Source organism: Vigna unguiculata, chromosome 2, assembly GCF_037176805.1.
Source record: "Vigna unguiculata cultivar grain cowpea cultivar isolate G323 ecotype 2 chromosome 2, ASM3717680v1, whole genome shotgun sequence".
Lineage (NCBI taxonomy): Eukaryota > Viridiplantae > Streptophyta > Magnoliopsida > Fabales > Fabaceae > Vigna > Vigna unguiculata.
In genome coordinates this window covers 23,329,953-23,357,839 of record NC_140793.1, presented here as the reverse complement: position 1 = coordinate 23,357,839, position 27,887 = coordinate 23,329,953, and the positions used below count along the sequence as shown (strand labels likewise).

General features: G+C 30.7%; 2 protein-coding genes, 1 long non-coding RNA gene and 2 other non-coding genes across 5 annotated transcripts; 4 read left to right on the top strand and 1 right to left on the bottom strand.

Annotated features, from left to right (window-relative positions):
- The first annotated feature begins 43 nt into the window (after positions 1 to 43).
- Positions 44 to 5,953, top strand: LOC114173013 (uncharacterized). Its single transcript, XM_028057202.2, has 10 exons — positions 44 to 233; positions 489 to 596; positions 703 to 777; positions 1,298 to 1,384; positions 2,112 to 2,168; positions 2,870 to 2,962; positions 4,965 to 5,037; positions 5,178 to 5,253; positions 5,330 to 5,420; positions 5,571 to 5,953. The coding sequence occupies exons 2-10, from the start codon at positions 555 to 557 to the stop codon at positions 5,688 to 5,690; spliced, it is 714 nt and encodes a 237-aa protein (XP_027913003.2). The 5' UTR covers positions 44 to 233; positions 489 to 554; the 3' UTR covers positions 5,691 to 5,953.
- Positions 5,954 to 8,676: 2,723 nt separating this feature from the next.
- Positions 8,677 to 12,496, bottom strand: LOC114167040 (putative WRKY transcription factor 3). The gene is made up of 4 exons (XM_028051953.2): positions 12,154 to 12,496; positions 9,992 to 10,644; positions 9,484 to 9,642; positions 8,677 to 9,265 (listed from the first exon to the last, which is right to left on the bottom strand). Exons 1-4 carry the CDS (start codon positions 12,421 to 12,423, stop codon positions 8,986 to 8,988), a joined length of 1,362 nt encoding a protein of 453 aa, XP_027907754.1. The 5' UTR covers positions 12,424 to 12,496; the 3' UTR covers positions 8,677 to 8,985.
- Positions 12,497 to 17,736: 5,240 nt separating this feature from the next.
- Positions 17,737 to 17,810, top strand: TRNAK-CUU (transfer RNA lysine (anticodon CUU)). Its single transcript has one exon. It is a non-coding gene; the product is annotated as a tRNA-Lys (tRNA).
- Positions 17,811 to 18,459: 649 nt separating this feature from the next.
- TRNAN-GUU (transfer RNA asparagine (anticodon GUU)) lies at positions 18,460 to 18,533 on the top strand. Its single transcript has one exon. It is a non-coding gene; the product is annotated as a tRNA-Asn (tRNA).
- Positions 18,534 to 19,454: 921 nt separating this feature from the next.
- Positions 19,455 to 25,953, top strand: LOC114173299 (uncharacterized). Its single transcript, XR_003602484.2, has 3 exons — positions 19,455 to 19,661; positions 19,762 to 19,971; positions 25,657 to 25,953. It is a non-coding gene; the product is annotated as an uncharacterized LOC114173299 (long non-coding RNA).
- The last annotated feature ends 1,934 nt before the right edge of the window (positions 25,954 to 27,887 follow it).

Genomic DNA, 27,887 nt, shown 5'->3' with positions numbered 1-27,887 from the left:
ATAAGAGAAAACCTATCTATAAAAACCCTCTTAATCTAAACCGGGCCCAAACGTCATAGAAATTGAACAGTGTATTGGAGTAGAGCGGGCTGGCTGAGTGTCTCTTTAAACTGGGGATTTTCAATTTTGCGATTTTCGAATCAGAATCAAAACCAAACCCTATTTTTTTTTACTCACTTGCTGCAGTGAGCACACTGATACAAAGCAGCAAACACTGCATTCTTCTCTTCTCGGTATCTTCAATTCCCGTTATTGTTTTAACAACATATATAAAAATTATATTCTTTTATTAAATATAATAAGTGAGATGTTTTCTGCTGGCATTGTTGCAACCATTTGCAATTTTTTCATATGGAATTGGTTTTCTGTGTTCTTTGGTGTGATTGAATGATTGTTTTACTCATGTGATTTGTCAAGTCGAAATGAACAATTTTTGTTGCCAGCTGGAATGTGAAAACTTACATTTGAATGTTGAATGATCTTCACAGTACAAATTACAAGGTTGTTGGATTGAAACTTCTTCCCCGTCAAGCGCGTCCTTTTTGCTCTAATAAATGGAAACAAAACCCTCTGCAAATTTAGTGGACCAATTAGTGGTGAGTGTTTTCCTTGTTCAAGCCCTTATCAATCTCTATTGGGTATGGATATAACACTGAGCATTGCTTTTTCTGCTACTTATAATTTATGTCAATGATTGTATAGTGTCCTGGAGATGTGGTTCTTGACCTGTCTAGCATGACAAACCAGACAATTAAACTTGGAGGTGGTCTACGACAGGTAGGTCTTTGGTTCTTTTAAAATTTAGGATTCATTGAAAATTTGACATTTGAATTCCTTCTTTCACACACAAATAATTTTTGACAATGATAGAGACTTATCGGGTGCTGAAGTCTCAGATAAAGTAATATGACATGCTCCCTGGAGTACTTAAGTGTCTTTGTTCTTGTCCATTTGAAAAGACGAATTTTTGTATTTTGGGTGCTTATTAACTTATAACTAATTTTAGGATGCCATACCTTCATATTTATTTTCTTAGTTTATATGCATGCCAGACACGGTAGATATACTAGCTCTCTTGAATTTTTCTTCTGTTTAGTAAGGATGTAATAAGGCACTCAATTTTCATTTGCGTATAATTTCAAGGTGTCTTGCTTTTGATTTTGTATTTGTCGACTGATATCCTCATTTAGCATCTTATAAACAAAAAGGAAATTATAGATGATGATAGTTCTTGCATTTTGTTCATTCTGTTCAAGCCTATTAATAATATTGATTATCGTCTGTCTCAATTTTCTAGGACTGTGATGCAATTTCTGTAATGAAGGCTGGCAGACTAAGGTTCTCAAAGCCCAATAAATACTGGGTTGAAAATTCTCAGAAGAGGGTGAGTATAATGCTGCGGTCATGATCTATATATTAATGTGTAAAGACATGAGTTTGGTTATTGGACGATACTGACTTTTCATTGCTACTGGTTAATATGCTTCTTTCTTAGTGCTATACGAATTTGTCAAATAGCAGAAAATAAACGACTTCAAATAAAACATGTGTTCATCTTACATGGATTAGTGGGGCATTTTTAGTAGAAACGGCTAGTATGATTTTAATCTAGAAAAAGATGGCTAAACCCAAAGATGGCGTGGGAATAATATCCTCAAATCAATTGTTTTGGTTTTCAGTGTAATGTCATTTGTAAGTGTCAAAATTTGTTTGTTATCACATTGGAAGGTAGTATCCGTCATGGAATTCGTGGAAGACCTTTACCTATGTTTGCTTTGGGTCTGTTTTACGCCCTCTTGAATTAAGTAAAGTTTTAATTGCAATCATGAAATTAGGCTAAATGTTTGTAGCTTTGAGCACTTTCTTCCATTTCAATTCATAGTTTTATACATATTCAATACTATGTGGGAATCAAGTTCTTGCTGTTAAGGTGAATGACAGTTTGTATTCTTGCAGAAAACTATTTTCTAATGCATATAAATTTCATTTTCTATTTTCAGCATTGGATTATGTTATGCAATTTTCCTTTGTTCGGAGTAGGATTTTAATGTTTCTACTGAAGAGTGCTATCTTTTTTCGTCCATATTCTGATCTTTTTAAGTTTTTTTCAGTATGTGCCGCATGCAGAGGATTCTGTACTTGGAATTGTTGCGGACTCCAGATCAGATGTAAGGAATTTTCTAATTTTGTCTTTCAAGCTTTCTTGTATGCTTCGAGTTTTATGTAATTATTTAATTGTCTTAAGTTGTTAATGAGGACTAAGGACTGAAAAAGAGAATTAGCCGTGACAAGGTGGCATTACCCTTCTTCAAAACCGTTAGTTTTTTCCTGTAAAGACGCATGTCAAGAAAACAGACCAAGAACACAAGTAATAGAGAAACGAAAAAAGCAAGAGGCTAATAGCAATGTTTATGATTGCTTTCTCTCTTGTTTACTTGCTTTCTTTTTGTTGGACAATTGTCTTAATTGCACTCACACGTAACCTGCCTTAGTTGCAGTCTCTTTGGGGTTGTCATAATTGAGTCTCATGAGTGGTGTAGTCCAACATCAACCAGTGATATAGTTAAAATACAAAATATAAGTGAAGTCAGGTCTCATCTTACAAACTGATTTTGTGGGATTGAGATCTAAATTCTAAGGCTTTCTACAAAGTTGTGTTGATAATCAAAGGTCGCTTCATCTTAACTAATATCATGTAAATGTTGATTGAAGTGTTAAAAAGGAATTTACCCTTGTAATACAAAATGAATGGATTGATTGGTTCTGTGTCAATTGTTGTACTTTTTTTAATTGCTTGAAAATAGTTAAAATTTGTTCTCATCTAAATCTAGGTTTTTTTCTATAAAAATTTCGATTTATTTCTGTGTAGAACTTTCTTGTGGACATAAAAGGACCAGCTATAGCATTTTTACCGGTACTTGCATTTGAAGGAGGAACTAGAAGAAATATACCTAAGTTTGAGGTGTGTATAAGTTATTTTTGATGTATTTCATGCAGATGTAAAATAATGCAATACTTTCTTTTTTAGTTTCAGTTTGTCGTTTCATCTCTTTGTCTGCAGGTTGGAAACATATCTTGATGAAAAATAGAAATGTTTTTATTCATAATATATATAAGGATTACACATTCATAATTATTTCTTTCTGTCGTTGCCTTGTCTACCTCAAATCACTGCAACTTTCTGTTGGTATTTGGAAATCACGATGGTTATTGAGAAAATTAGGAGTTTGTTGCTGTGTACCAAAAGTAAAATAGAAGGTTCATTTTTTGGTCATCAGTTATTAATATAAATAATTAGATATAGGTGAAGGAGATCAGTATTAGGCATTGAACCATGGACCATTAGAAGATTGGTGTCACCAATTGGAGGCACTGGTAACTTTGGCTAGTATGACTAAAAACAAAATCCTTTTTACAAGCCTTGGTCTTCATGCTGGATTTTACACTTTAAAGTCACTTAACTAGTCTGCTTTAAAACTTGTGTTGTGTGACCATGTCTTGTTTATAAATTCGAACTCCATCCATCATAAATTGGCTGCATCTTGGGGTCAAAGTTGCATTTTATATTTATTTTTTATTTTCATGTTCTTTCTATATGATCTGTTTTGTTTGATTTTTGTGGAAATCTTGTTCACCTTATAGCTGTACTTTTTCCTCCATTTCAATAATAGTAAATTTTCATTTTCTATATGCATAATCTTGGATAATTTTCTTTATATATTAATGCTTGAAGTGCCAAATTGTTACGAGCAGGGTTATTCTTAGCTATGGAGCTTTAATTAAAGTTTTCATCCTTGATCAGCCTTGATATTCTTGTTTTGAAAAAGAAAATGTGTAGTTGAATATTTTGGCATATTTCTTCTCTCACTATATCTCATTCTTGTCCTAGATACTTTTTCGCATTTGTCAGCAGCCATTTGCCTTTATAGGTTAAAAGATTTCCTAGTTATCATTTAACTAAATTTCTCACCCTTCTAGATAAGATTGTCAGGACGTATTAGGTTTCCTAGAAAAAGAGAGTGCATTCTGGATGCTCGTAAGGGAGTGTTTCCTAGAAGAAAAGAAAAAGTGATTTCAGGTTGTCCAGGCTTAGATCAGTGTTGATGGCTGGCTGATGTGTGGAGTATTAGGTTTTAAGTATTGTTTGATATGAATTATGCATTAGGAGGTGAAAGGATACAAAAGTTCGTCCAAACAACAACAGAAGTTGCAGCTCCATGTGGTTTGCCAGATTCGTTGGATTTATTGAATATGGAAGAAGAACAAGTCAGCAAAACTGTTAGTAGTTCCAAATTAAGACGATGAGCTACTTGATGTGGTACCTTGAGACTCTCCCATCTAATAAAACAGTCTTTTGGGGTTTTCCTCTTGTTGAGAGTTGGACTATGAAAAAGGCTATTTGTAGTCTGGATTAAGGTGCAAACAGTTAGTCCTAACAATAATGGTAGATCAGTGAATTCATCTCAGATATAAAGGCACTGTTCGATAAAGTGAAAATGGGCATTTGCCCTTAGTGAGGGTAGCAATGTTAGGAGTTCCACATTAAATAGGATGAACTACTTGATTTAGTGCTTAAGCCTTGGGACTCTCTCACCTAATGGACTAATATTTTGGGCTAGGTTCTCTCCTCTTACGCATAAATCATAACAAACAGTATTTCTGTTTCTGTTATATATTAGGGTGTGATTAGGACTACGAAGTAGTGGGTGCTATTTCCATTAATGAACATCGCTACTGCCATAGATCACCTTGGTTAACCTAATTAAGTCTTCTGGAAGTGTATTTTGTAATTAATTCTTGTAAAACGTGAAGAGTAAAATTCATTTACATTTTTGTTTTCCTCTTTTGATTTGAATGTCAAACTAGCAACTTGTTCTCATCTGGGTTTTAAGCTATGTTTTATCTGGTTGGTTTATCACATTTCTGTAGGTTGTAATTTCTTTTGCCTAATGCATCACTTGCAGATAGGTACTTTGCTTTATGTGCGGGTTGTAAAAGCAAACCCTGGAATGAATCCAGAGCTGTCATGCACTGATGGTAGGTGTTTTATCTCGACTTTGTTTTATCCTTGTGCCTTAATTGTATGTTTTTTTGTTAAGTAAGTTTAAATTTATTTCTGTATTAATTTTGCAGACTTAACCCACCCTGCCTGTTATTTTGTTTTGGTGTTTGTTCAGCTACTGGGAAAGCAGCAGAATTTGGTGCTCTAAAAGATGGCTATATGTTTGACTGTACAACTGGTCTCTCAAGGAGGTATGCCAGTGGTTTTTAATTTTTTGCTGTTCATGCATAAACATTAACAGATATTGACACGAGAGATTTTTTGTAGGCTTCTTAGCTCACCCACGTGTCCAGTTCTTGATGCTTTAGGGAAGAAAGTTTCCTTTGAGATTGCAGTTGGCTTAAATGGACGTGTTTGGGTATGCAGACACTCACTATTTTTAGTGTGCCATATCTTGTTTTTTTTCTTTGTTTCTTTAAACGGACATGGGTCGTATGAAACCTATGAGTTGAAGTTGGAGAAAATTTCATTCTTAGTTTCAGCTTTTCTTTTCCATTGTTCCATCCAGGTGAAGGCAGCATCTCCACAAACAACTATTATCGTAGCTAATGCGATCATGAATTCAGAGACACTGAGTGATGCTCAACAGAGAATAATGGTTGAAAAGCTGCTACAAAGGATCCAGTGATCAATTTAGTCATACGAGTAGCAGTATTTAAATCCTAGTTATGATAGGTTATTCTCACAGTGGTTGAAAAGTGGTTACGTTTTTTGTGCTGGACACCAAATGCCAATGCTTCTTAAGGGTGAGCACTATCCACCAGACTACTACCACTAGCTAAAGGACACAAAGGATTATCAACGCCTTCATGTTTAATGTGATGAGTTATTTATGATAAGAATTTAGAAGTTTTGAGATATTTATGATAAGAATTCAGGAGTTCTTTGTTAGTAGGTGTTTAATGGTTATATCAGTCTGTCTCCACAGAATTCACTGCTAAGCCTGGCTACATGGATTTTTGGCTGTGAAAAATGTCTGACAGAAAATCAGTCCTTAGATTTGGCATTTTTGATGTTCATATGTAGAGATCTAATACTTCCAAATTTTCTCTAATCTAAAAGCAGTTATATTGTACTCTGCTTTGGAATATGTTCTGGCCTGCTTTTATGAATTATTTGAAAAACTGTTGAGTATAAAATTTATTACTTACTCTTACCACTAAACTTTAGTATTATAAATCTTTCTTAGTTTGTATGTATAAAAATATCCTCTTATAGTATAAAGTCTAAAAGGAGATATCTTTTTAGTATAAGACCTAATTCTTTAAACTATATGGATTAAATGGATAACTAAACCTATTAATCAAAATACTCTATAGTTTAATTTTCTACTCTATTGAACGTTTATCAATGTTCCCCTTTCCTTTTAAATGAATTTCACTTGTGTCTTTGTATTCGGACGTATATAAAATAACATTTTAATTAGCAACATAGTAATTTAATTTCAATCAAATACAAATACACAAAATCAATATACACCACACATAAATTTATTTATAAAAGAACATTCAACAGATGAAAAATCGATATATTTTGGAAGTCTTGATGTTTTACTAAATATTATTATTTATTTTCAATGAATAATGAATCCATTAATCAGACAACAAAGAAAATAATTTATTTAGACATGAGCGAAACTAAGTTCAAGAGAAAAGTTTGAGTTTTAACTCTATTTTTTTTAATAAAAAAATTCTTTGCTTGAGTTAAAATTAGATAAAAGTAAAGTTTGGATATATGTTCTATTTTACTTTTACTTAAGCAAAACCACATGTAAATTTACCAAATGTATTTTCAAGTTAAACCAATATAATTAATACAACTTTCAAGCACATTAAAAATGATCAGTACAATCCATAATTTGCATTAGTCTCATTCTTCACTTATTTCAATTAAACATAGATCATCCAAGTTCAATACACACATTCACATCATTCTCATAACCTAACATATGAAAAACTATAGGAACTAGCTTTACTCAAATCATATTCAAAACTCAATTTAAAAAAAAATTCTATATCTTTTGATGCATAATCTACACATTATATCAATTTCTTAACAAGAGTATTAGATTTAAATTATTCTAAAACAATCATCTATTAACATTCTTATCATTTTCTTAACAAAGCATATCTCTATATAGAAATTGAGATATTGTGATTAGGTAGGTCACTTTTACATTCTAACCATCTATCACATTATTCAATCACAAACATATAGTTTCTTTTATCTATAATTTTATTCTTCAGAGTAACTTCTAATTTATGCAAAAAAAAAAATTCAAAATATAAAGACTTAGACCAAAGTATCTAAATATAATAAAATTAAATATAAGTTTAATTAAATTGATTTTCCTCAACTAATTCTCTAAAAAGATTGCAACAAATTTAAAAGAAAAGAAATAGAGTAAACAATCTTTAAAGTAAACAATACGTTACTTTATTTAAAAATATGATGAATTGAAAATAACTCAAAGTTTCCCATTCTTATAAGATAAGATTAAGATTCTAAAAGAGATAAAATTTGAAAAGTTAAAAAGAAGAGGATTTTTTTTAAGAAATTAAGAAATATTATAAGAAATGAAGGAGACTTTAAGGAAAGAATTAATGATTATTTTTTGTATAATTAAGAGGGTTCCACGAAACAAAATTTGATTCGACACAAAAAAAAAATTAAAGCTACGTTTCAACTAACATGGTGCTGTGAGAATTATTTAATTACAATTTAGATATCTTCAGATACAATTAATTAATTATTAATTATTTAAAAGACTAGTAAACTATTTTTTAATCTCTCTACAACTTTCTAAATCCAGTTATAATTTTCTCAAAATATTTTTTTCCTTAGTTTTAGATATACTCTGAGCATCATTAAATATTAACTATAATCACCTTTAGGGAGAAAAAAAAAATAATTTAAACAAGAAAAAATTTAGATTACAAAAAATGAATTTAAAAATTTTCTAAATAATTCAAAATAGATTTTATCCATAAACAAAACGTATTAATATTTCATTGCTGTTAAAATTGTCTATTCATGTTTATCTAGTTATAGGACTTTCAAAAAACTTATTGTATTTTTTTAAATAAAGGTTTGCCAACTCTACAGTGACGGGAGAGGAATGGGGTAAAAATATGAGAAACTATTATTTTGACTTGTTATGGGAGAGAATTGATATTTTTAAATGTGAAAATATTTTTTAAAAATTAAAATCAATTACATTATATATATATATATATATATATATATAAAGTATTTCATATTATTTTTTTTGAAATATAATGGTTAGCTTGACAGAAAAAAAGCTTGGTTAATAGTCCAATTTTTGTTCTGCAAAAATCTTGAATCTTGTGACAATTTAGCTGCTCTTCAACTTGTGAGAAGTCTTTCAAATCAGTTTCCAAGTCTTGTATGGTTGAACTTCTGCTCCCTCAATGTTTTCTTTATATATATATATATATATATATATATTTAAAAATTTACAATCTGTTATAATCCCACGATATATGATTCTGTAAAGCATTTATAACTGACCATAATCTCCTTAATTAACTTGAACTTATCCAGGGATCCAAAAATTTCACATCTTTCAAAAAAATATATCAAATAACAAGGAATTACACTATGAAATGATGAGCAGCTATATTAAAAAACATAACATAAATTTTCAATGTACACAAAAGATACAAATAGTACAGAATCGTCCAAAACCTGTGTTCACTTCACTGTGCAAATAAACCCTTTTTTCTGCCCTTACCTCTTTCATCATGATGTGTTTGTGGGAGAAGCCAGGAAGAGAAAAGTGTTGAACCATTTGTTTATTAGGGATTGCACTGATAGGCCATGATCAAAACTTAGGCCTAAGACTAAAAAAGAATGCAATGAGCATGAAAACAAAACATGGAATCAAGTTCTTCCAGCACATACTAGGTTATCTGCTCTTCCTTCAACCTTAGCCTTGCAACAGGCTGTTGTTCATTGCCACCAATATCTCTGCTGCCAAAACTTTGTCTTCTATGATTGGAATTCTGTGACTTTATCTGTGAAGTGTTGTTACCTGCCATAACATGGCTGCTGGTCTTAGCAGCTGGAACATCATGGTTGTGTTTTCCTTCATATGTTGTTATCACAGCTTTAGGATCTGTTGAAGCCCTCTCCACATGCTTTCGGACCTTACAACCTGGTGTTGTACATTTGTAATAGCTCCTACACATCACATACATGCTAGATTCAGCATTATACTAGACAAAGTTTAATGATGGGGTCAACATGATATGAAGTAGTGAATGTAATGAGTGATGAACATTGGAAAAATTGAGCATTTTTCTTTGAGAGATAATTTTTTCAATCTGGACAATCATAATTATCAGTCATGAATAATAGTGCAATGAATGCAACAAAGTGTGGAGGAGATGCAATAGTACCTCGGATAAGGGTTGCCTTTCACAACTTTCTGCCCATATTTTCGCCATCTGTAACCATCATCTAAAAGATCAACTTCACTTGTTGTTTGCACAATGATTCTAGGCTCAGTGACCGTCCTATGCGAAGATGCTGGATCCAAATTTGTGGCTTCTGTTTTACTGCAGAATTACAACACTTTCAAGATCAGAAAACACAACTGATATTAGAATCCAAGGATAAATGTGAAAAAGAAAAGAGAGATTTTGCTGAGAATATTATGATAGAGACCTTTCACCAACACAAAGGATTTTTCCTCTAACAAAGAGCAAAATCTCAATCTACAAATTATAACCAAATAGAATGAACATTTTTCCTTTACTTCACCATATTTAAGCCTGTCTCACCATATTACACTCATTTATATATTATGAATTGACATTATCTTTAGTTGATATGGGACTTCTAACATTTTCCTTCTTTTTCTAACTCATAACAAGCAAGAAAAGGATTTCATAAACAAAAGCTTACCTCCTCTTGGGGTCAGGCTCAACATTTTTCTCATCATCTGCAGCTTCATGATCACCAACTTCCTCACTGTCACTTCCTGATAGATGATCAGCTGTTGCCTGACTTGACTCTGGATCCATCTTAGCCATCCCTTGATAAGAAGAAGCATTCCCTTGCATATTTGAATGTTCATTTGAAGCCACAGAATCTTTTGAGCGTTTATTAGGATGAGGACGTTGATGATTGTGTTCTCCTTTATAAATAATTGCAGTAACATGACCCTCAAGGGAACGCTCAACCTTTTTCTTGACAGGACAGTGTGGATGCGTGCATTTGTAATAACTTCGAGGAAATTCACTACCCTTCACCTGTTTCTGTCCATACTTCCTCCAGTTGTATCCATCATCTGCAGGCTTATCAACATTCAGCGATGAAGATTGCAACTTTTGTTCAGAGTGAGAATGATCAGTGGATTCAGTCATTGTGGCCCAAGAATCTGCATTTAAGGGTGGAACCAGCTGTTGTGTGGTGTTGGAAGTAGCTGCAGGAACCTGTGTGAATGAGGTAGGTGATGATAGTGAATGTTCAGCCTGAATATGCATGTTTGAGTTAGCTTGTGAAGCCTGCACTGAAACTTGGGCTAGTGCCTGCTGGTGTGTCATTCCAAATGACATCTGCATATATCATAAATCAGTTTGTCAGAAGAATAAGTGATTTTAAGTACAATCACTTAAAAATATCATGTGACTAATACTCACACTCAAAAATTGTTTTCCACTTTAAAAGGGTAAATTATTGTCTTGAGTTGAGACTGATATTCACACCTGAGTATAACTAAGATTTCAAAACAGAATGGTTCATTCCTTAATCAGCAGAAATAGTTTTCATTCAGTAGGATCAAGTTTCACAGGAGATGAATGTTTTGTTGGGTTTGGAATAAACTTAGATGTATTAGCCATCGGAGTCTGAAGGGTAATTAATGTATTAGTTATTGGAATCTTATGGATAATAATGCATTAGGTGTTGTCTTATAAGTATTTAATGTGTTAGTCGTTTCTAGCTGTTTTTGTCTGTTTTAAGTACAACATCGTGAAAAGTTGAAAGATTGAAACAAAATGAGGACAACACACATGTTGTAAACTTGGACAATCCTTAACAAACTTAAACATGTTCAAAATGTCCAGAAAACATTTCAGACATATCCACTAACCTATTTTAATTTCCTTTTAATTAAGTACTAGAATAACAATACCAAGCACTGTATATGATTATAATTTCCAACTTATAATGATCTGTAACTTGAATACATCTCCTACCTTCAAGCTTTTGTTTGTGCATCATAACTTGTCCATCACCATTACAAAATACAATAATTTTGACAAAGATCCTATTCTAGTAATAGAAAAAAAAAAACAGAACCCTTCTAAGTATCCCCAAAATACAAAATTTTATATATGTTTATATATTCACATTCAATAACTACATTCATTTTCATTGTAATACATTAGATTCCACGAATCTAATAAAAAGGGTTATAGTTACAATTACCACCTTAAAGAAAAATTCCATATAAGGAAAAACAAAGCTTCTCCTCTAAACTAATTTGTAAAACTTTTTCATTTGACTTATCCAAAAGTTTATTTTAAACAATGTAAAAGCTAATTTTAGCTTAAGAGAGAAACTTTCTTAATTTTTTCTTCTTATTTTATTCCCTCATGAATGCTTATGAAGGAATTTATCCAAACATGGCCTTAACACAAATTTCTCACACTTGCTTAGTTGACTAAAAAATCTTAAATGTTTGTACAAACATAACAAACACAAAAGATGACAAAAACAATCTTCCTATAATGAAGGGGTTCCTAGCCAATTCCCAGAAGCCAACTATAAAACTTATCTACACCTCCTCTCTATGAAGGTAGATTTTAAGCCATTCCCTAATCAAAATCATTTTAACTTAATCACTTCAGTAATCCTTATATAAAAAGTCAACATCAAAAAGTCAATTACTTAGGGGTCAAACTTCAATTTTAACCATGCTAAAAGTAGCTAAAGTTTTGCATCAGAATTTTGTCTAAACCAAAAATAAAAGACAAATTTTCCAACACTTACTATGTTTGATAAATGAAAATGCAACATTAGAAGAACTTGCACATAATGAGTGAAAGAAAGAACTGCAGTACCTGGGAAGGTGAAAAGAGGCCATACGAGTCGTGTACGGCGACGGTGGAGGTCACCGGAGAAGCCATGGCTCCGGCGAGGAGCTGAGAGAAGGACTTGTTGCTGTCATCCCCATCGGTCAAAAAGCCAGAGAGAAGAGTCATGGGACCAGGACTGAAGCCGCCATTGAAAAGGGTCTCCATGGAAGCAGCCCTTGGAGGGAGACTGATGGTGGGTCGAGGCGGCGCCGCCTCCTTCCACGGTGGCCGGTCCCCACTTCCGCCGCCCGCCATCCCAGTTGAATAATCCAACAGAGGAAAGAAAGCTTCAAACTTTTCTCTGACTTTCAAGAAACAAAAAAGAAGAAAACTTTGCAACTCTTTTCCTTTTCTTTCACTGTGTCTTAATTTGGAAAAACTGAAAAAGTTTGAAGCTTTTGAGTTGGGTGTTTTACGTGATTCTGTGTGATGGGTTTGGTTTGGTTTGGTGGATCTGAATGAAGAAAATGTATCAAAAAGTCCACGCCTTCTTTGCCCAACCAAATGCTCTGTAAAAAAAAAAAATATATCTTTTCTTCAATAAATTTTAGCTTTCATCTTATTAAAAACTCTGCATTTTTTTGAACTGAGGTGTACTTTTTGTTCAGAAGAACTATAAATGTTTTATCCAAATTTACTATCACAATTATTATGGAGATGTAAACTTTTGAGATATAATTATAACACTATTTAAGATGGTGTGCAAAATTTATTATAGAGCAATTTTATGAAATATCTTCTTAAAAAATGAAGACTAATACCTGAAAATATAAATATAAATTTAATTTAAGAAGTTTTTGATCTCTCCTCATGCATAAGATAATGTGAACACTCATATAATACATAACCCAATCAACATTTTCAATTTTTTTTTTCATTTACTATCTCTTTATGGCTTGTAAACATCTATTCTTCATCATATTATAATCAACCAACAAAATCCTACCTAATACTTTTGTTACAATAATTTGTAAGAAAATTAAGAAAAAGGTATTTGAATTTTCTTCTTACTTTATTGAAAGATTCAATATAAAGAATATTTAAAGAAAATTGAAGCATTCAACATTTTGGGAATAAAGATGAATTAATTAATTAATTTTGAATTAATTGTGAAGCCGTGATTAGGTAGGAATGAAATTTGTGGTGTGTAGGGAGGCAAGTGGTCTAAAATAATTGACTTATGAAATGAAGTATTGCTGAAATTGACCAAAAGACTTTATAAAAATAAGACATTTGGCAGAGTAAGTCAATGAAAAAGGTGATAAGAAAATGATGACACTTCCACCACCAACTTATTTTTGCATATTTTTAATTTTTTTTTTATATTTTCTAATAAGATAGTACATACAGAACTATAAATGGCTAATATTTTTTCTTCTTAAGTTTTTAATATCTTTCATATGCCCAGAAGTTATAAATATGTTGCATAGTTGAAGTACTTTTAGTTATAAATCCACTATTCAGAAAATAAAATAAAAATAAGGGTTAAATATGTTTTTGGTCCCTTAACTTTCAGTGAATTTTGGAATTAGTCCATTTTGAAACTTTGAACCAATTTAGTCCTTCATCTTTTAAAATACGTGGATTTAGTCCTTTTAATCCAATTTTGTTAAGTTTATTTGACATTTCAAGCGCGTTTCACAATAGTATTTGACTTAACATTAAAGCAAAAATGTGTCAAATAGTATAAACAAATGAAATAGAATCCTAACATGTGTACGAAACATCAAATAAACCTAACAAAATTTGATTAAAAGGACTAAATCCACGTATTCCGAAAGATTAGGACTAAATTGGTCTAAAATTTCAAAATGGACTAATTCCAAAATTCACTAAAAGTTAAGGGACAAAAACATATTTAACCCTAAAAATAACATACCTGTATGTATAGATTTACTATATATTCATTTCGAAAATTTCCTATTCAAAGGGAAGGGTGAACGTGAAAGTCACACGTTCATTTTGATTATTTCGATGAATTTGCACGAAATTGTGATGATACAACTGTCAGTGAGATCACACTCTTTAAATAAGAAGATTAGAAAGTATAACCTTACTTTTTTAAGTTTGAATATATTATTCGTCTCAATTTTTGTAAATACTATTTATTTTGGTATTATTTTTTTAATATTTTAAAAATTCTAATTTTTGTAAATTATAATTAATTTAATAATTTTTTTAGACACAGAAGATAATTGGTAATAATCATGATTTTTATAATTTTTAAAATTATTTTTTATTTTATTTTAGTCTATCACTAAATTACACTTCTCAACCTTCATTGTCTTTTTTTCATAATTTTTTTATTTAATTTTTTGTTATAATCTCATTTAATATTTATATTAACTCGCAAACTTAATAAATTCACTTAAATATAATATTATATAATTAGTTCTATTTAATGCGTAATTTGTAATTTGAATGAAAATAACGGTAATAAAATGATACATATGGGAAAAAATAAAAAAAAAAAGTGTAATTGTAGTATTAGAGTTTAAATGTATGCAATTACTTTTAGTGCACGAGTAATTTATATTTATTACTTTTTCTCTCTTTTTTTATTGTTATTATTTACATACTAAAAATATTATAATTTTAAAATAGAATTATATAATTTTTATATAATGTGCAGGTAGCTAGCTGCAAATTTACTGTGAATTTTTTGGACATTTGGGTAAGACAAAATTGTGAGAACAACAATGAAATGAATTGACAAACCCTTTTTCTTCTGTTTTCTTTTTTTTGGACGGCGCATAACCCCTAATAACAATGTTCTTTTCTTCTCAATTAATTTTTATTATGAACATGAACAACTCTTTACTATTATTTCTTTTAAATTAAACAACTGTTTAAATGAGATGATGTCTGAAAAAAATCCGATTCATAATAAAAAAAATCCATCATTTTATTGGTGTTGAATATTTGTTTAAAAGATATTCATGAATATTTTAAATTACGACTTCTCTTTTCCAAATTTTTTCTTTTTCTTTTTCAATATTTTTTCTTCATATCACATGTCTTCTAGAATATGATCATATATACTTATATTTAAAATATAAAGGTTAATTTTAACTTATCAAATTTTAGAACAAAATAAATTTAACTTATTCTAAAGAGTCTTTATTATTTCTTTTATGATTTTGTCATTAATTGTGGTGAAGATAGTTGAGAGAAAAAAATCATGTAAAATTGATTAATTTGTATTGAAATTTAGTTACATTTGGATATCTTGAATTAGATTTCTAGATTTTGAACTATTAAGTTATTTTGAGGAGAAAGGATTGCAGACAAGGGAATCTATTTATAACTTTGTAAAACCTTAAGATAGATTATTTGAATATGAAATCTCAGTAAGAAGGTGGCATGGTCATATCTTGAGTTTGATGCAGAGTTGGTATTTTCTTTGAAAACTATTTGAAGGTTTGAAGCTAAATGTTATTTGAGTTTTGATTAATATATTATTACTTTAGAATGTTTGAATTAAATATTATCGATAAAAAGTTCATTTAGTGATTAGATTATGCATGTTAGTAAATTTTTTATTAGTGGCTTTTCCTTGTATTAAGTTTAAATTGTAAAGATTGAATTGAAACAAATGAAGGATGATCCGGAACAAATTTCATATTTTACCAACCATCTTAATGTGTTTAAGATTATATTTGCAAATTGTTTTTTTTTTTTTTATAAAACTGTGTTTTTGCTAAAGCTAAAGTGGAAGCCTAAACTAGAAATATTCAATGTATATATGGTTTATTTATAGAGAAAAGAGCAACTATTTTCCACTCTATTATTTAGGAGTAATGGATATTTAAGACAAAAGTCTAAAATTTTTAAATTGTGGGCAAGTACAAGTTTGGACCAATTTGTCGCTTGATATGAATGTTTATGTTTTGGTAGGATCCAAGAGACCACTACTGTAGTAAATATGTCTTTTTAAGTTTGGACCATTCGGTCACTTAGCACAAAGACATATGAAGTAGTAAGAGTTGAGATGTCAATACTTTAGCACAAAGAATATTAACAATTGAGGGTTGTCTGACGATTTATATCATGTAGGCTAATATTGGTAGTAGCTAAGAGGTTGCTATGTTAGCAAGAAGGCTTATTTAGCACGAAGACAATGTTAATACTAGCGTTTAGCGTGGGCTATAAGGTAGAATCCGAGAGGCAACTACGTTCACACAAAGGTTATGAAGCAAATAGGCTTATTTTGAGCAAAGACAATGTTAGCATTGACGTTTAGCACAAGCTATCGGGTAGAAGTCGAGTGACAACTATGTTAGCACAAATGTTGGTAAGCAAATATGCTTCTTTTGCAAAAGGGTAATGTTAGCCATAACATGTAGGTAGGAGTCGAGAGACAACTATAACCAATTTGATTCATATATATATATATATATATATATATATATATATATATATATATATATATATATAATATTTAAATGTGCTAAGGTCATTACACTTAAGCTAAAAAGAAGTTTTTTTTTTTTTAATTTCTTTTCTTCTTTCTTTTTATCTCTTTGTATCTTTAATGGATTGTATTGAATGTTTATTATAAATGCATATTAAATTGTATATTTAATTGATATTATTTATTTTACATCATGTATATTATATGAAACTAGTTGTTGAGATTGTTTATAAGAATTATATGAATGTGTTCACATATATGGGATGATATGTGAACTATTGTTTATTTTGTGTATTAAGTATTGAAACCTATGTTGTAAATGATGATGATCTAAGTCATAGAATAATATATCATTTTACATTATAAAATATGTGAACTTGGGTTGTAATAAACTTACCTTGATTCATTATTCTCATATTCACTTGTAAATCTAAGTACTAGTTTCTAGTAAGACATACTTAATATGAATCTTCTAGAAAGCATCAATTATTAAGTATCTTTGATGTATAAAATTCATGTGTGGTATTTTCATATATATATATATATATATATATATATATATATATAAAACTTATATTTTGAAAGACTATATAGTTTTATAAGGTTGTTATACAATTCTTTTTACAATTTTTTATTTCTTAATTTCAACTATTTATAATTTCAAAAATAATTTTATTTGTTTAAAATAAATTATTTTCACATATAAGATATGATTGAAATTGTATTGTGTTTGAGATGTGCTCCTAGCCTTAAGTGGATGGGTCGTGCATAAGGTGTTGTTACTTTAAAGAAATTATAGTGCTTAAAGCAAACTTACAGTCTAGATATATTAGGATGGGGTAGCAACATGAGTCTAATGTTATCATGTTGATCAAAGTAATAATTAACCGGGGTAAAAGGCATTCATATTCATAGTCATAGCTGAAATTTTTGGTTTTATGAAAGACGAACAACCATTTGCCAAGAACATTTTCATTACTGAAGAACGAAAGTTGGGTGGATGAAGACATTCACACACTATCCTAGTCTCAATCATAAAAATGTTGAATAAGGATTGATGGATGTTGTTTTTAATGACTTTATGAAAAATCAAAGTCAAGACTCTTGAAATAATTAATAGAAGGACACCAATGGAGTCTACAAAATTCATGTAAGCTAGAATAACTTAGTTGGTTAGAGCGTGTGGCTCTTAACCACAAGGTCAGAGGTTTAAGTCCTTTTTCTAGCGTCTAGTATTGTGATATGAAAGACGAACAACTGTGAAAGCAACATTTGCCAAGAACATTTTCATTACTGAAGAACGAAAGTTGGGTGGTTAAGGACATTCACACATTGTCTTAGTCTAAATTGTCTTTTAGCGTTTTGTTCTATTTTTTATTTTACATTTTCTATCATTATATATATATATATATAAAAAGATTTAAAAAAATATCATGTCAATTATTTAAATTATTTCTTAATCTTAGTATTGTGATATGAAAGACGAACAAGTGTGAAAGCTTTTGCCAAGAACATTTTCATTATTGAAGAACGAAAGAATGAAAGTTGGGTGGTTGAAGACATTCACACACTCTCTTAGTCTCAACCATAAAAATATTGACTACTAAGGATTGATGGATGTTGTTTTTAATAAAAGGACACCAATGAAGTCTATAAAATTTATATAAGCTGGAATATCTCAGTTGGTTAGAGTGTGTGGTTGTTAATCAGAAGTTCAAGCCTTACTTCTAGCATTTTGTTCTATTTTTATTTTACATTTTCTATCACTCTTAAAAAACTATTTTTATTTTACATTGTCTATCATTGCCTATCATTAAGTCTTTAGACTCTTAAAAATATCAATAAAAACAATCCAATGGAGTCTAAAAACCATGTAAGCTGGAATAGCTCAGTTGGTTAGAGCGTGTGGCTGTTAACCACAAGGTCGGAGGTTCAAGCCCTCCTTCTAGCGTTTTGTTCTATTTTTATTATACATGTAAATTTTCGGAAAATGGATTATTAATGAGTAAAAATTTTGTTCATAAAACCATTTGCAAATATATTAAAGATTTTTTTTTCACAAAAATATATGTCACTAAATTATTTTGTTCTTATAAAATATTTTTACTTCTTTTTTCATTGAACATGAATAGTTTGTCATATCTTCCATAATTGACTTTCGAAGATGTCTACTAACTCTAGAGAAATGTTGATGATCTAAATCTTGACCACCAACTTTTTAAAGAGGAAAGGGATAAGCTAACAAAGGACTTAAAGGATGTTCAATGTTTATTATTGGAATAACATGAACTTAGGTTCCAAAAGGCTTTGAAGGACTTTAATAGTGTGACATTAATGTTCGCTCCACAAATGTAAAATAGAAAAAAAATATATATTTTTTTAAAGTGGGCTCAACCCACTTTAAATTACTATTTTAAATTTTAAAATAATAAAAAATAAAAGTGTTGGCTCAAATGACTCAAAATGGGGAGAAATTCAACTCTCACCCCTCTCTCTCTCTATATATATATATATATATTGAAAAATAATGAAATTTCACTCATCGAGGTATTGAGTTGGAAATTAATGTAAAATTTTAAATTAAAAACTATATGTGAGTGTCATCGTATGATAAGTAGACAACACTTATTATTAATTTACTTTTGTTGAGCGTTAGTTCCACCCACGCGCACCTTTATTTTAAATTTTGGATTTTAAATAAAATGCCATGTGTTGTCGTATATGAGATTTTTAATTTTAAAAGTTGACAGTCTTTAAGGGAAGTGAAGTTAGCGAGTGATTAACTTTCCCTCCTTAACCACTTTACCATTTTCACTATACTTTACTTTTTTCCCTCACTTATGTTTTGCTACATTTCTCCAACTATGAGTTTTCACATTTGTGGTTCGCGTTGGCACTTCTCCTGCTCTCGTTGGTCCAACACTAGAGGTGATTGTTTCTACATTTCTTTTGGCCTGAGCTTTCACATTTGTGGTTCACATTCGCATTTCTCGTGCTCTAGTCGGTCCAATGATGGAGGTGAGGAATCGCATCAAAGTTACCCTTATTCTGCTGATGATGGTGCCACAATGAGCTTTGGGTAAGCAACTTGTCCCCAAAACCTTATTTTATTTTGTTGGTACAATCATTTTTCATTAATGAGGATGCTGGTTTTGTGTTTTTGTGTTTTTGTTGTGAAGGTGAATATTCATTGGTGGAGGTGATTCCATTTAAGGTGAGTGCCCATGGTGCAGAAAAAATAACTTCATGTTCTGGTTTTGTTAATTTAGAAGTGAGTTCCCATGAACCAGTCTTGGGATAGTCATAATATCCAAACATCCTAAGGGAAGAAAAAAGAGAAACAAGACTAAAGCTAAGGAAAAGGTCTTTGGTTCAGAAAAAAAAACAAGGTAAGGGGATCTAACCTTTTTCATTATTATTATTATTATTATTATTATTATGCATAGAAAAAAATTTGCAAATTGGATTACATAATGATAAATTGTGTTTTAATGATGATTATAATATAATATCTAAGTTTTATGGATGAATCAATGGTGAAATTGTGAAATACACATTCTTGTTATGGCATGATGTTTGTTCATAATTTTTGGTTGGATAGATTTTTAGCGTTGAAGTGATGAGATGTTTATGGTTTGTATTATATTCGAAAACTTGGGGGCTATAATGATTAATTATTCTGAAGTAGTTTTTGCATTATGACACTGTTATTGACATGGAATTGATTTTAAGGGTGTTTTGGAATTTTTTTGTTAGAAATTATTGTAGAACGATGACTTCATTGAAAGAATGTTTTTTTTTTTTTTTTATAATCTTGGAATGTAATATGTATAAGTGGATAATTTTAGTTGTCAATATAAAATATTGGTGGTATTGGAGGATTATTTTGACTTGGACCAGAAGGGAATTTGTCTTGGAAAAAAGTTGAGAGTGTGAAGATTGCATATGAGAGGTAAGTCTATTAATTTGTGTTCATGACCATGTGCAAAGTTGATTTTGTGCTATGGTATTGTGGTTGTAATGTTCAAAATTTTAGTGAATTATATGCTAAATTTATTATGTGCAGAAAATAAGGTTTGGTATCATGGTAATGGATGGTGCAAAGGTAAGTTAACCAATTTGGTTTGATGATTATTTGGTATGAGCATAGAGTTAAATTATCAGTATAGGACAACTTGTAGTAAATTGCATGAGCAAAATTTTCTGTTTCAGCTTGGTTCATGTTTGTTGTTTTTAAAATAATTTGTTCTATTTTTTTAAATAGTTTGTTGTTGATGTTTTTAAAACAGTTTGTTGTTTTTTTAAGAAAATATTTTGTTGCTGATGTTTTTAAAACAATTGTTCTATTTTTTTAAAGGTTAAATCATTCCAGATGTCTCAATTTTTGTAGCAAAATCTCAAGTAGGTCCCCCCATTTTTATTTGACTCAATTGAGTCCCTATTTTGGAAAATTCGTTGCAATCAGGTCATTTTCGTTAGTAGTACAGTAACGGTGTTAACTATGTGCCACGTGTCAGCACGTGATTTTTTCTGATTTTATTTAAAATTTTTAAAATTTCTTAAAAAATTTTAAACTTTTTTATAATTTTTTTAAAATTGCCACGTGTCAATCTGACATTGTGCCACATGGCAGAGATAGTGTGATGTGGCAGTGGTAGTGTCACATGTCACTATTGGATGTGAAAAGTCTCAATAGTCCCTGTATTTGTTATTTTGTCTCAATTTGGTCCTAATTTTTTTAAAACTGAATCAATTTCATCCCTATATCAAATTTAACTTTTATATAAATTTTAGAATGGTATTTTTATTATAATTGATATTTTAAACAAAATTAAGTTTATTTAAATGTATATTTTGCATTTAATTTTATTTAAATTTTGTTTTAAATATTTATATATCTATAATTTATAGATAAATATTAGAGTTGCTTTAAAAATAAAAACTTTACAAATTCAAACATAAAATTTTAAACGAATTTAAAATAAATATATTTATTTAAAATTTTACAATTCAATTTATAAATTTATTATTTTTAAACCAATTTTAACATTTGTCTATAAATTATTGATATATAAATATTTGAAACAATATTTAAATAAAGTTCAATGCAAAATATACATTTAAATAAACTTAATTTTGTTAAAAAATATCAATTATAATAAAAATACCATTATAAAATTTATATAAAAATTAAATTTGATAAAAGGATAAAATTGATTCAGTTTTAAAAAAATTGGGATCAAATTGAGACAAAATAACAAATATAGGGATTACATTGAGACTTTAATAGTGACACATGACACTGCCACTATTACATCACATTATCTCTACCACTTGGCAATTTTTTTAATTTTTTTTTAAAATTAAAAAAATTAAAAGTTAAAAAAAATCAAAAGAATAAAAAAAAAAACTATGTGCTGACACACACCTAGTTAACACCGTTGTTGTACTACAATGGAAAGAACCTGATTACAACGAATTTTCCAAAATAGGGACTCAATTGAGTCAAATAAAAATGGAGGGACCTACTTGAAATTTCGCTACAAAAATGGAGACCTCTAAAATGATTTAACCTTTTTAAAATAGTTTGTTATTGTTTTTTTTTACAATTTCCTAGTTCTGTTTATATGTTTGTTGCTATATTTTTGGAGCAGGATTTGGTGATGTTTTTTTAGAGCAACATCTGTTTGCGGTGTGATTGATGTATGGTTATACATGCGATAATGATGTAATGAGATTCATGAGTGTTTGATGTAGCTATATGTATGTATTCTCACATAATTGTAAAGTCGAAGTGATTCCTTTTCGCCAAGAAGGCTTTGGTGAGCAGGGGAAAAAGGGAAGTTTTATTTCTTTCGCCCATAAAACTTTGGCTTGAGTTGAGTAAGTATGCTCTGACTGTAAGGCTTTGGTGAGCAGACAAAGTTTTTACACGTAAGACTTTTGGAAAGTAGGGAAAAAGGCCCTATCCATAAGGCTTTGGTGGGCAGGAAGGGTGTCAGTAAGTTACATGGTGTGAGATCCAGGAAATTTATGAAAATTAATAAGTAATGGAATAAAGAAATGAGGGGTTGAGAATACCTTAAGGGAGTTCTTTGATAAACCTTAGACAAGAAACAATGATAACTTAAAGGGTTTAGAGTACTTGGTTATGTTGGGAGGACTTGGGTTCAAGTCTAGTGTGTGCCATTAGTGTGATTTTAGTTGTGTTTTATATTACCAAAATATTATGAATGCGGAAACATGGTTTAACCTTATATGAATGTGTGAATTAACAAGAATAATGAGATGGTTTGTTAGTGTGCATGTGTTTGATGGATTGGGAGGTTGTGGGTTTGAATCTTGACTAGAGTAAGTAGACTATTTATATTTTTATATTTTTGCTAAGTGATGGAAAAATCTAGAGACTGTAGAAATTCCCTGAGAAACCAGAGAGGTAGCAGTTGGGGTGCAGTAATCCAAAATAATGGTCATAAAACCTTGAATTTAAATAAATTTCGTTTTAATATGGGTATTATTTATTTTGGGCTGAAGTTGGGGGGAGAGAGAGAAGAGTGAGTGGGGAAAACAAAGAGTCATAGTGTGTGTGTCAAGTGAGGGCTGAGAATTGCAATCCAGAGAGGGGAATTGGAGTGGAGGCAAGGAGGGGAGCTTTGGGAACAAGGAAGAATTCATTGGAAATTGTTTGAAGCTAAAAAACCGGGTAAGGGGAGCTGCACTATTTGTCTTAATTTTGAGATAATTATTTCAGTGCACGTATGAGATTGGTATGTGTTTTATTCCCTTTGCAAGCATAATTTCGGCAAGTTCTTACGTTAAGCATATGCCGATGGTTTTAATTTTTTTTTTGGTAGGACTTTCAGGCTTGCGGAATATAAAAAAAAAAGTTATTACATATATTTTTTTATACAGATCATGCTTCAGTAATAGAAAGTTGTTGTTTTGATTGTTTTATAAAAGGTTATTACTGGTGTCTCTGTGGTAGTATATATTTATTTATATACTCTATAATTTTTGTGTGTATTGATGCCATATGATATTAAGTACTATTACTTTATCTAGATCAAATGAACAAAAATATACATGAACAATGGCAAAACTATAAAATATATAAATGGAGGTTGGGTCATTCGGAACTTTGGTAATGTCCGTGAATTATTTTGGTGGTGGCATTCAAACTATGGCCTTGACATTATTATTATTGTAATTGTGTTTTAGTTCTTATGATAGTATGAAGAATAATAGCAGTTGCGGGTTAGTGATATTTGTATCATGTCTTGGTTTTGGGAATAAAGCAGAAGGTTGTGGTTCAAAATTGTTTACTTAAAATTTTCTTTTCTTTTTTTCTTCTGTGGTATAACGACTATTTATTCATAGAAGATTATATCATTATAATTTCTTTTAATTAATTTATGGTGAGAAGTGTGTAGTCATGATATGATTAGTTACTCATGATGTATTAGGAAAGTGTAAATATCTAATCTTCCATCTAGGACAATTTCTTTCGTATGGATTATAGAAAAAGCATGAAATGTGGAATCAAAATCTTGGATGATAAAGATTATTTAAATTTTTTAGGTGCAATTTAGGGAGAAATTTGTGGAGTGAATTAGAGCATATTTTGATAAAGATTCATTACTTTGCTTTTAGCTATCAACAATAATCAAATATATTAAAAGCTACTAGAAGTTTTATAGAGTTAAGAGCACGGGAAAATTTTAGTGGGTAAGCACATGTGTTTGGAGTTTAGGGTTGCATAAATTTTATAGGGATGTATCAAATTTAAATGGTGCAATTCTTTTTTTTTTTTGGTTGAATCATGAATTCTTTTGTTGACGGTTGGTTTGCATAAGTGTGATTAAATTGTAAAACATGAATGAAATATACGGTGAAGTGTGTAGGAAGTGGTGCAAGTTTATTTAAAACTATAAATAAATAAAATTAAAACTAAAAGGGATTTTATTTTTATAATTTGTTGAATGTGTTGTGATAACCGAATATATTTATTAATGACTTAGTGGCAACTTGAATCTTTTACGTAACCAAAAACTATGATATGGATTAATGATGCTATCTAGTTGGATATATGGTACCAAGTTGCGGTACAATTTTGTTCTTAATAGGGATGAATTGATTACTAAAAACAGTGAGTGAAAATGTGTTGGCATGAGTTGTATGCAACTTTATTAGGCGAATGGAAAATGCTAGAACAGGAGTATTAAAAATAAAGATTCAGGTGTGAGTGTCCATTTATTTGGAAAATTTTGTTAAAGTTGAGGTCAGTTATGTATTGTGATGCAAGCCTTTCTTTTTGTCCTTAACGGTAGCATATGGCATATGAAGTGGTGCCATCATGAGAAATAAATGACATAGCCTTTAAATCTATTTCTATATGTAAGGGTTATGTTAGAGACATTATAATTTTAGGTTTTATATAGACTTGAAAAAAAAAAAACTGTTGGTTGTAACCGTAGCTTTAAATCATATATTTAAGATAATGCATGCAGCGGCAAATGTGCTTATAGTGTGTTATGCATTATGCATTATGCATGGATTGTTGTGAGGGTCTTGGTCTGGGATATGCTGGATTAGTTACAAGCGGGAAGGTTCGTAACGGAGATTTGAGATGCGTGATTGATGCGGGCGGGAAGGTCCGTATCATTTGTACTCTTGTGTGGGGATACGAGCGGAGAGGTTCGTATGTTCCGTGCTCACACTTGAGGCTATTATGAGCGGGGAGGTTCATAGTAGGTGTTCACGCATGTTGGACTACGAGCGGGCAGGTTCGTAGAGTTGGACTACGGGCGGGGAGGTCCGTAGAGTTGGACCACGAGCGGGCAGGTTCGTGGGAGCATGATAATCCCTAAGGACCAAGGTTGTGAATGGATCTTTCTCATATAGGTTATGAGATTGGGGTATAATGTTATAAAAAGGTCAATAAACTAAAATTGACTAAGTTAGATTGGGTGAGGGTCAATTCTTATTATCTTATTATTTGTATAGTTTTTCTTTCTCAGCTCACCCTTGCTTGTTTGTGTTTGGCGATGATCACGTGACTTGTTACGTGGGAGCAGACGTGAATTCAGGTGATCATGTTGATGCTTAGCAACAAAGCGGGGCTACCGATGGGGGATTTTCTTTATGCTATGCTTTCCTACCTTTTGTAATAGACATTATGATGTTTTATCCATTATGATGTTTTATCCATTATGAACTTGTAATAAAGATGAGACAGTACAAATGGATTATAGCGAGACAAGTTTGAAATTTCCCGCGCTTGGGAATTTATCGTAATGTTTGATTTTCTTAAAGTATATTTCGTGAAAAATCAGTTTTATCTAGTAATATCCGTTTGGGGTGTTACACATGGGAAAGACATATTGTTTGGTATTATAATGTGGTAATATGATATGTTTATTATCATGAATATGGTTTTGAAATTATGTTCTTAATGATTTTGAAATTAATGAAGTTTAGGTGAGTAAGATGTTTGGTAAGTTATTGGTATGTGTTGTTTTATGTTAGCTCACCCTTGCATGTTTGTGGTTGTGGTTTCTACTTACGATAATCCTATGATTAGTGTTATACGAGAGTAGAGTGATGTTGTAGATGATGATTTGGATGCACAACAGTGAGGAGCTCTAGGGATTGCATTGAGAAAATTGTTTCTTATTTTTCAAATTTTTGCAACTTTTTTATTTTTTATTTTTAAATAATGTAATGTATATGTCAGATAATTACAAAGTTAGATAATATTTTTTTTATTTGGAAAGCTTATTTTGATGAAATAAAGGAAGAATTTTTTAATACGAAAAATTTCTAATTATTTTAGTAGCATCCCGACGGGGTGTTATAGTCCTTCCACTCCCATTCATCCTCTTTGCCTTTACCTAATGTATACTCTCCCAACTCATACATCAAGTTAGATATTTGAACTTTCTCCCATTCAAACCAATCTTTTCGCCATTGTAATTTCCATTCCCAAGATTTTTCATTCCATTTTCCAACCTCCCCTAATTTAGCCTTCATAGTAGTGGAATTGATATACATTCGAGGATACTTTTCTAAGAAAGGGACTTTGCTAAGCCAACTATCTCCCAAAACCGAATAAGATTTCCTTTTCCTCTATACCAAGAAATGTTTTTATCAACTCAATTCCATGTTTGTCCCTTCCCACATACTTTCCTAAGGTCTCTCTACCACAACGATTCATATTTATTCTCATTACTGTTGTTTAAGCTTCTCCAAGATCCATACTTTGACTCGAATACATCCTTCCACAACCCATGTTTTTCATAGTGTAGTCTCCATTTCCATTTACCTAATAAATCTAGATTAAACACTTCTCAATCTCTCATACCTAACACACCCTTTTTCATATGTTTGCATAAAATTTTCCAACTTACCCATGCAATTTTTCTACCACTTTGTCGTTATTAAGTTTCTTTTTAATCTTTTGAGTGATGCCATTCCATAATTCTATGATCCCCCTCCCCCTTCACACACTAGAATTCTTAGGTATGTGAATGGATCATCATTTTTCTGTAATTCAGCATAATTGAAAATTTATCTAAAGTATAATTATCAACCTCAATCCCCCCCCAACTTAGTTTTATAGAAATTAAACTTTAGCCTTGATGGTAGTTCAAAACAACAGAGAATGATCCTGATAACCAAAATATTTTGTGTTTCAACCTGACACAAAAACAAAGTATCATCAACAAACTATAACATGTTCACTTCTACTTCATTTTTCCTGACCCTTAACCCTTTTAGCTTATTTTTATGTAATGCTTGCTTCATTAGTTCTGCTAATCTTTCGGCCACAATAAAAAATAAGAGTGGGGCTAGTGGGTCTCCTTTGGTTGGAGTAAATTCTTCCCTTTGGCTCCCATTTACTAATATGGATATTGAGGTAGATTCTAAACAACCTTTAATCCATCTAATCCATTTAGAGCAAAAACCTAGTCTTTCTAACATATAGTATAAAAAATCTCAATTAACTGAATCATATGCCTTTTCAAAATCTACTTTTACTGTGATCCCACTTCATATTTTCCTTCTAATTTAATCCATCATTTCATTTGCTACAATTACATTGTCCAAAAGTCCTCTACCCTTAGTGAAAGCAATATGTCTTTTATCTATAATCTTATGAAGGACTTTCTTCAATCTGGTTCATAGAACTTTTGATATTACCTTGTACACACTACCCACTAAAGATATAGGCCTATACTTATTTTGTTCTAGAGGATTTTCTACCTTAGGTATGAATGTAATAAATGATGCATTACTTCCTTTTAGG

Bases quoted from the DNA above. Each gene is read 5' to 3' on its own strand.
- LOC114167040 (XM_028051953.2), bottom strand. From the start codon at position 12,423: ATGGCGGGCGGCGGAAGTGGGGACCGGCCACCGTGGAAGGAGGCGGCG. The intron at 10,645-12,153 runs GTACTGCAGTTC...TGATATATGCAG, and splicing joins GCCTCTTTTCACCTTCCCAG to ATGTCATTTGGAATGACACA. The intron at 9,643-9,991 runs GTAAGCTTTTGT...GTAATTCTGCAG, and splicing joins GAGCCTGACCCCAAGAGGAG to TAAAACAGAAGCCACAAATT.
- LOC114173013 (XM_028057202.2), top strand. From the start codon at position 555: ATGGAAACAAAACCCTCTGCAAATTTAGTGGACCAATTAGTG. The intron at 597-702 runs GTGAGTGTTTTC...ATGATTGTATAG, and splicing joins ATTTAGTGGACCAATTAGTG to TGTCCTGGAGATGTGGTTCT. The intron at 778-1,297 runs GTAGGTCTTTGG...TCAATTTTCTAG, and splicing joins TTGGAGGTGGTCTACGACAG to GACTGTGATGCAATTTCTGT.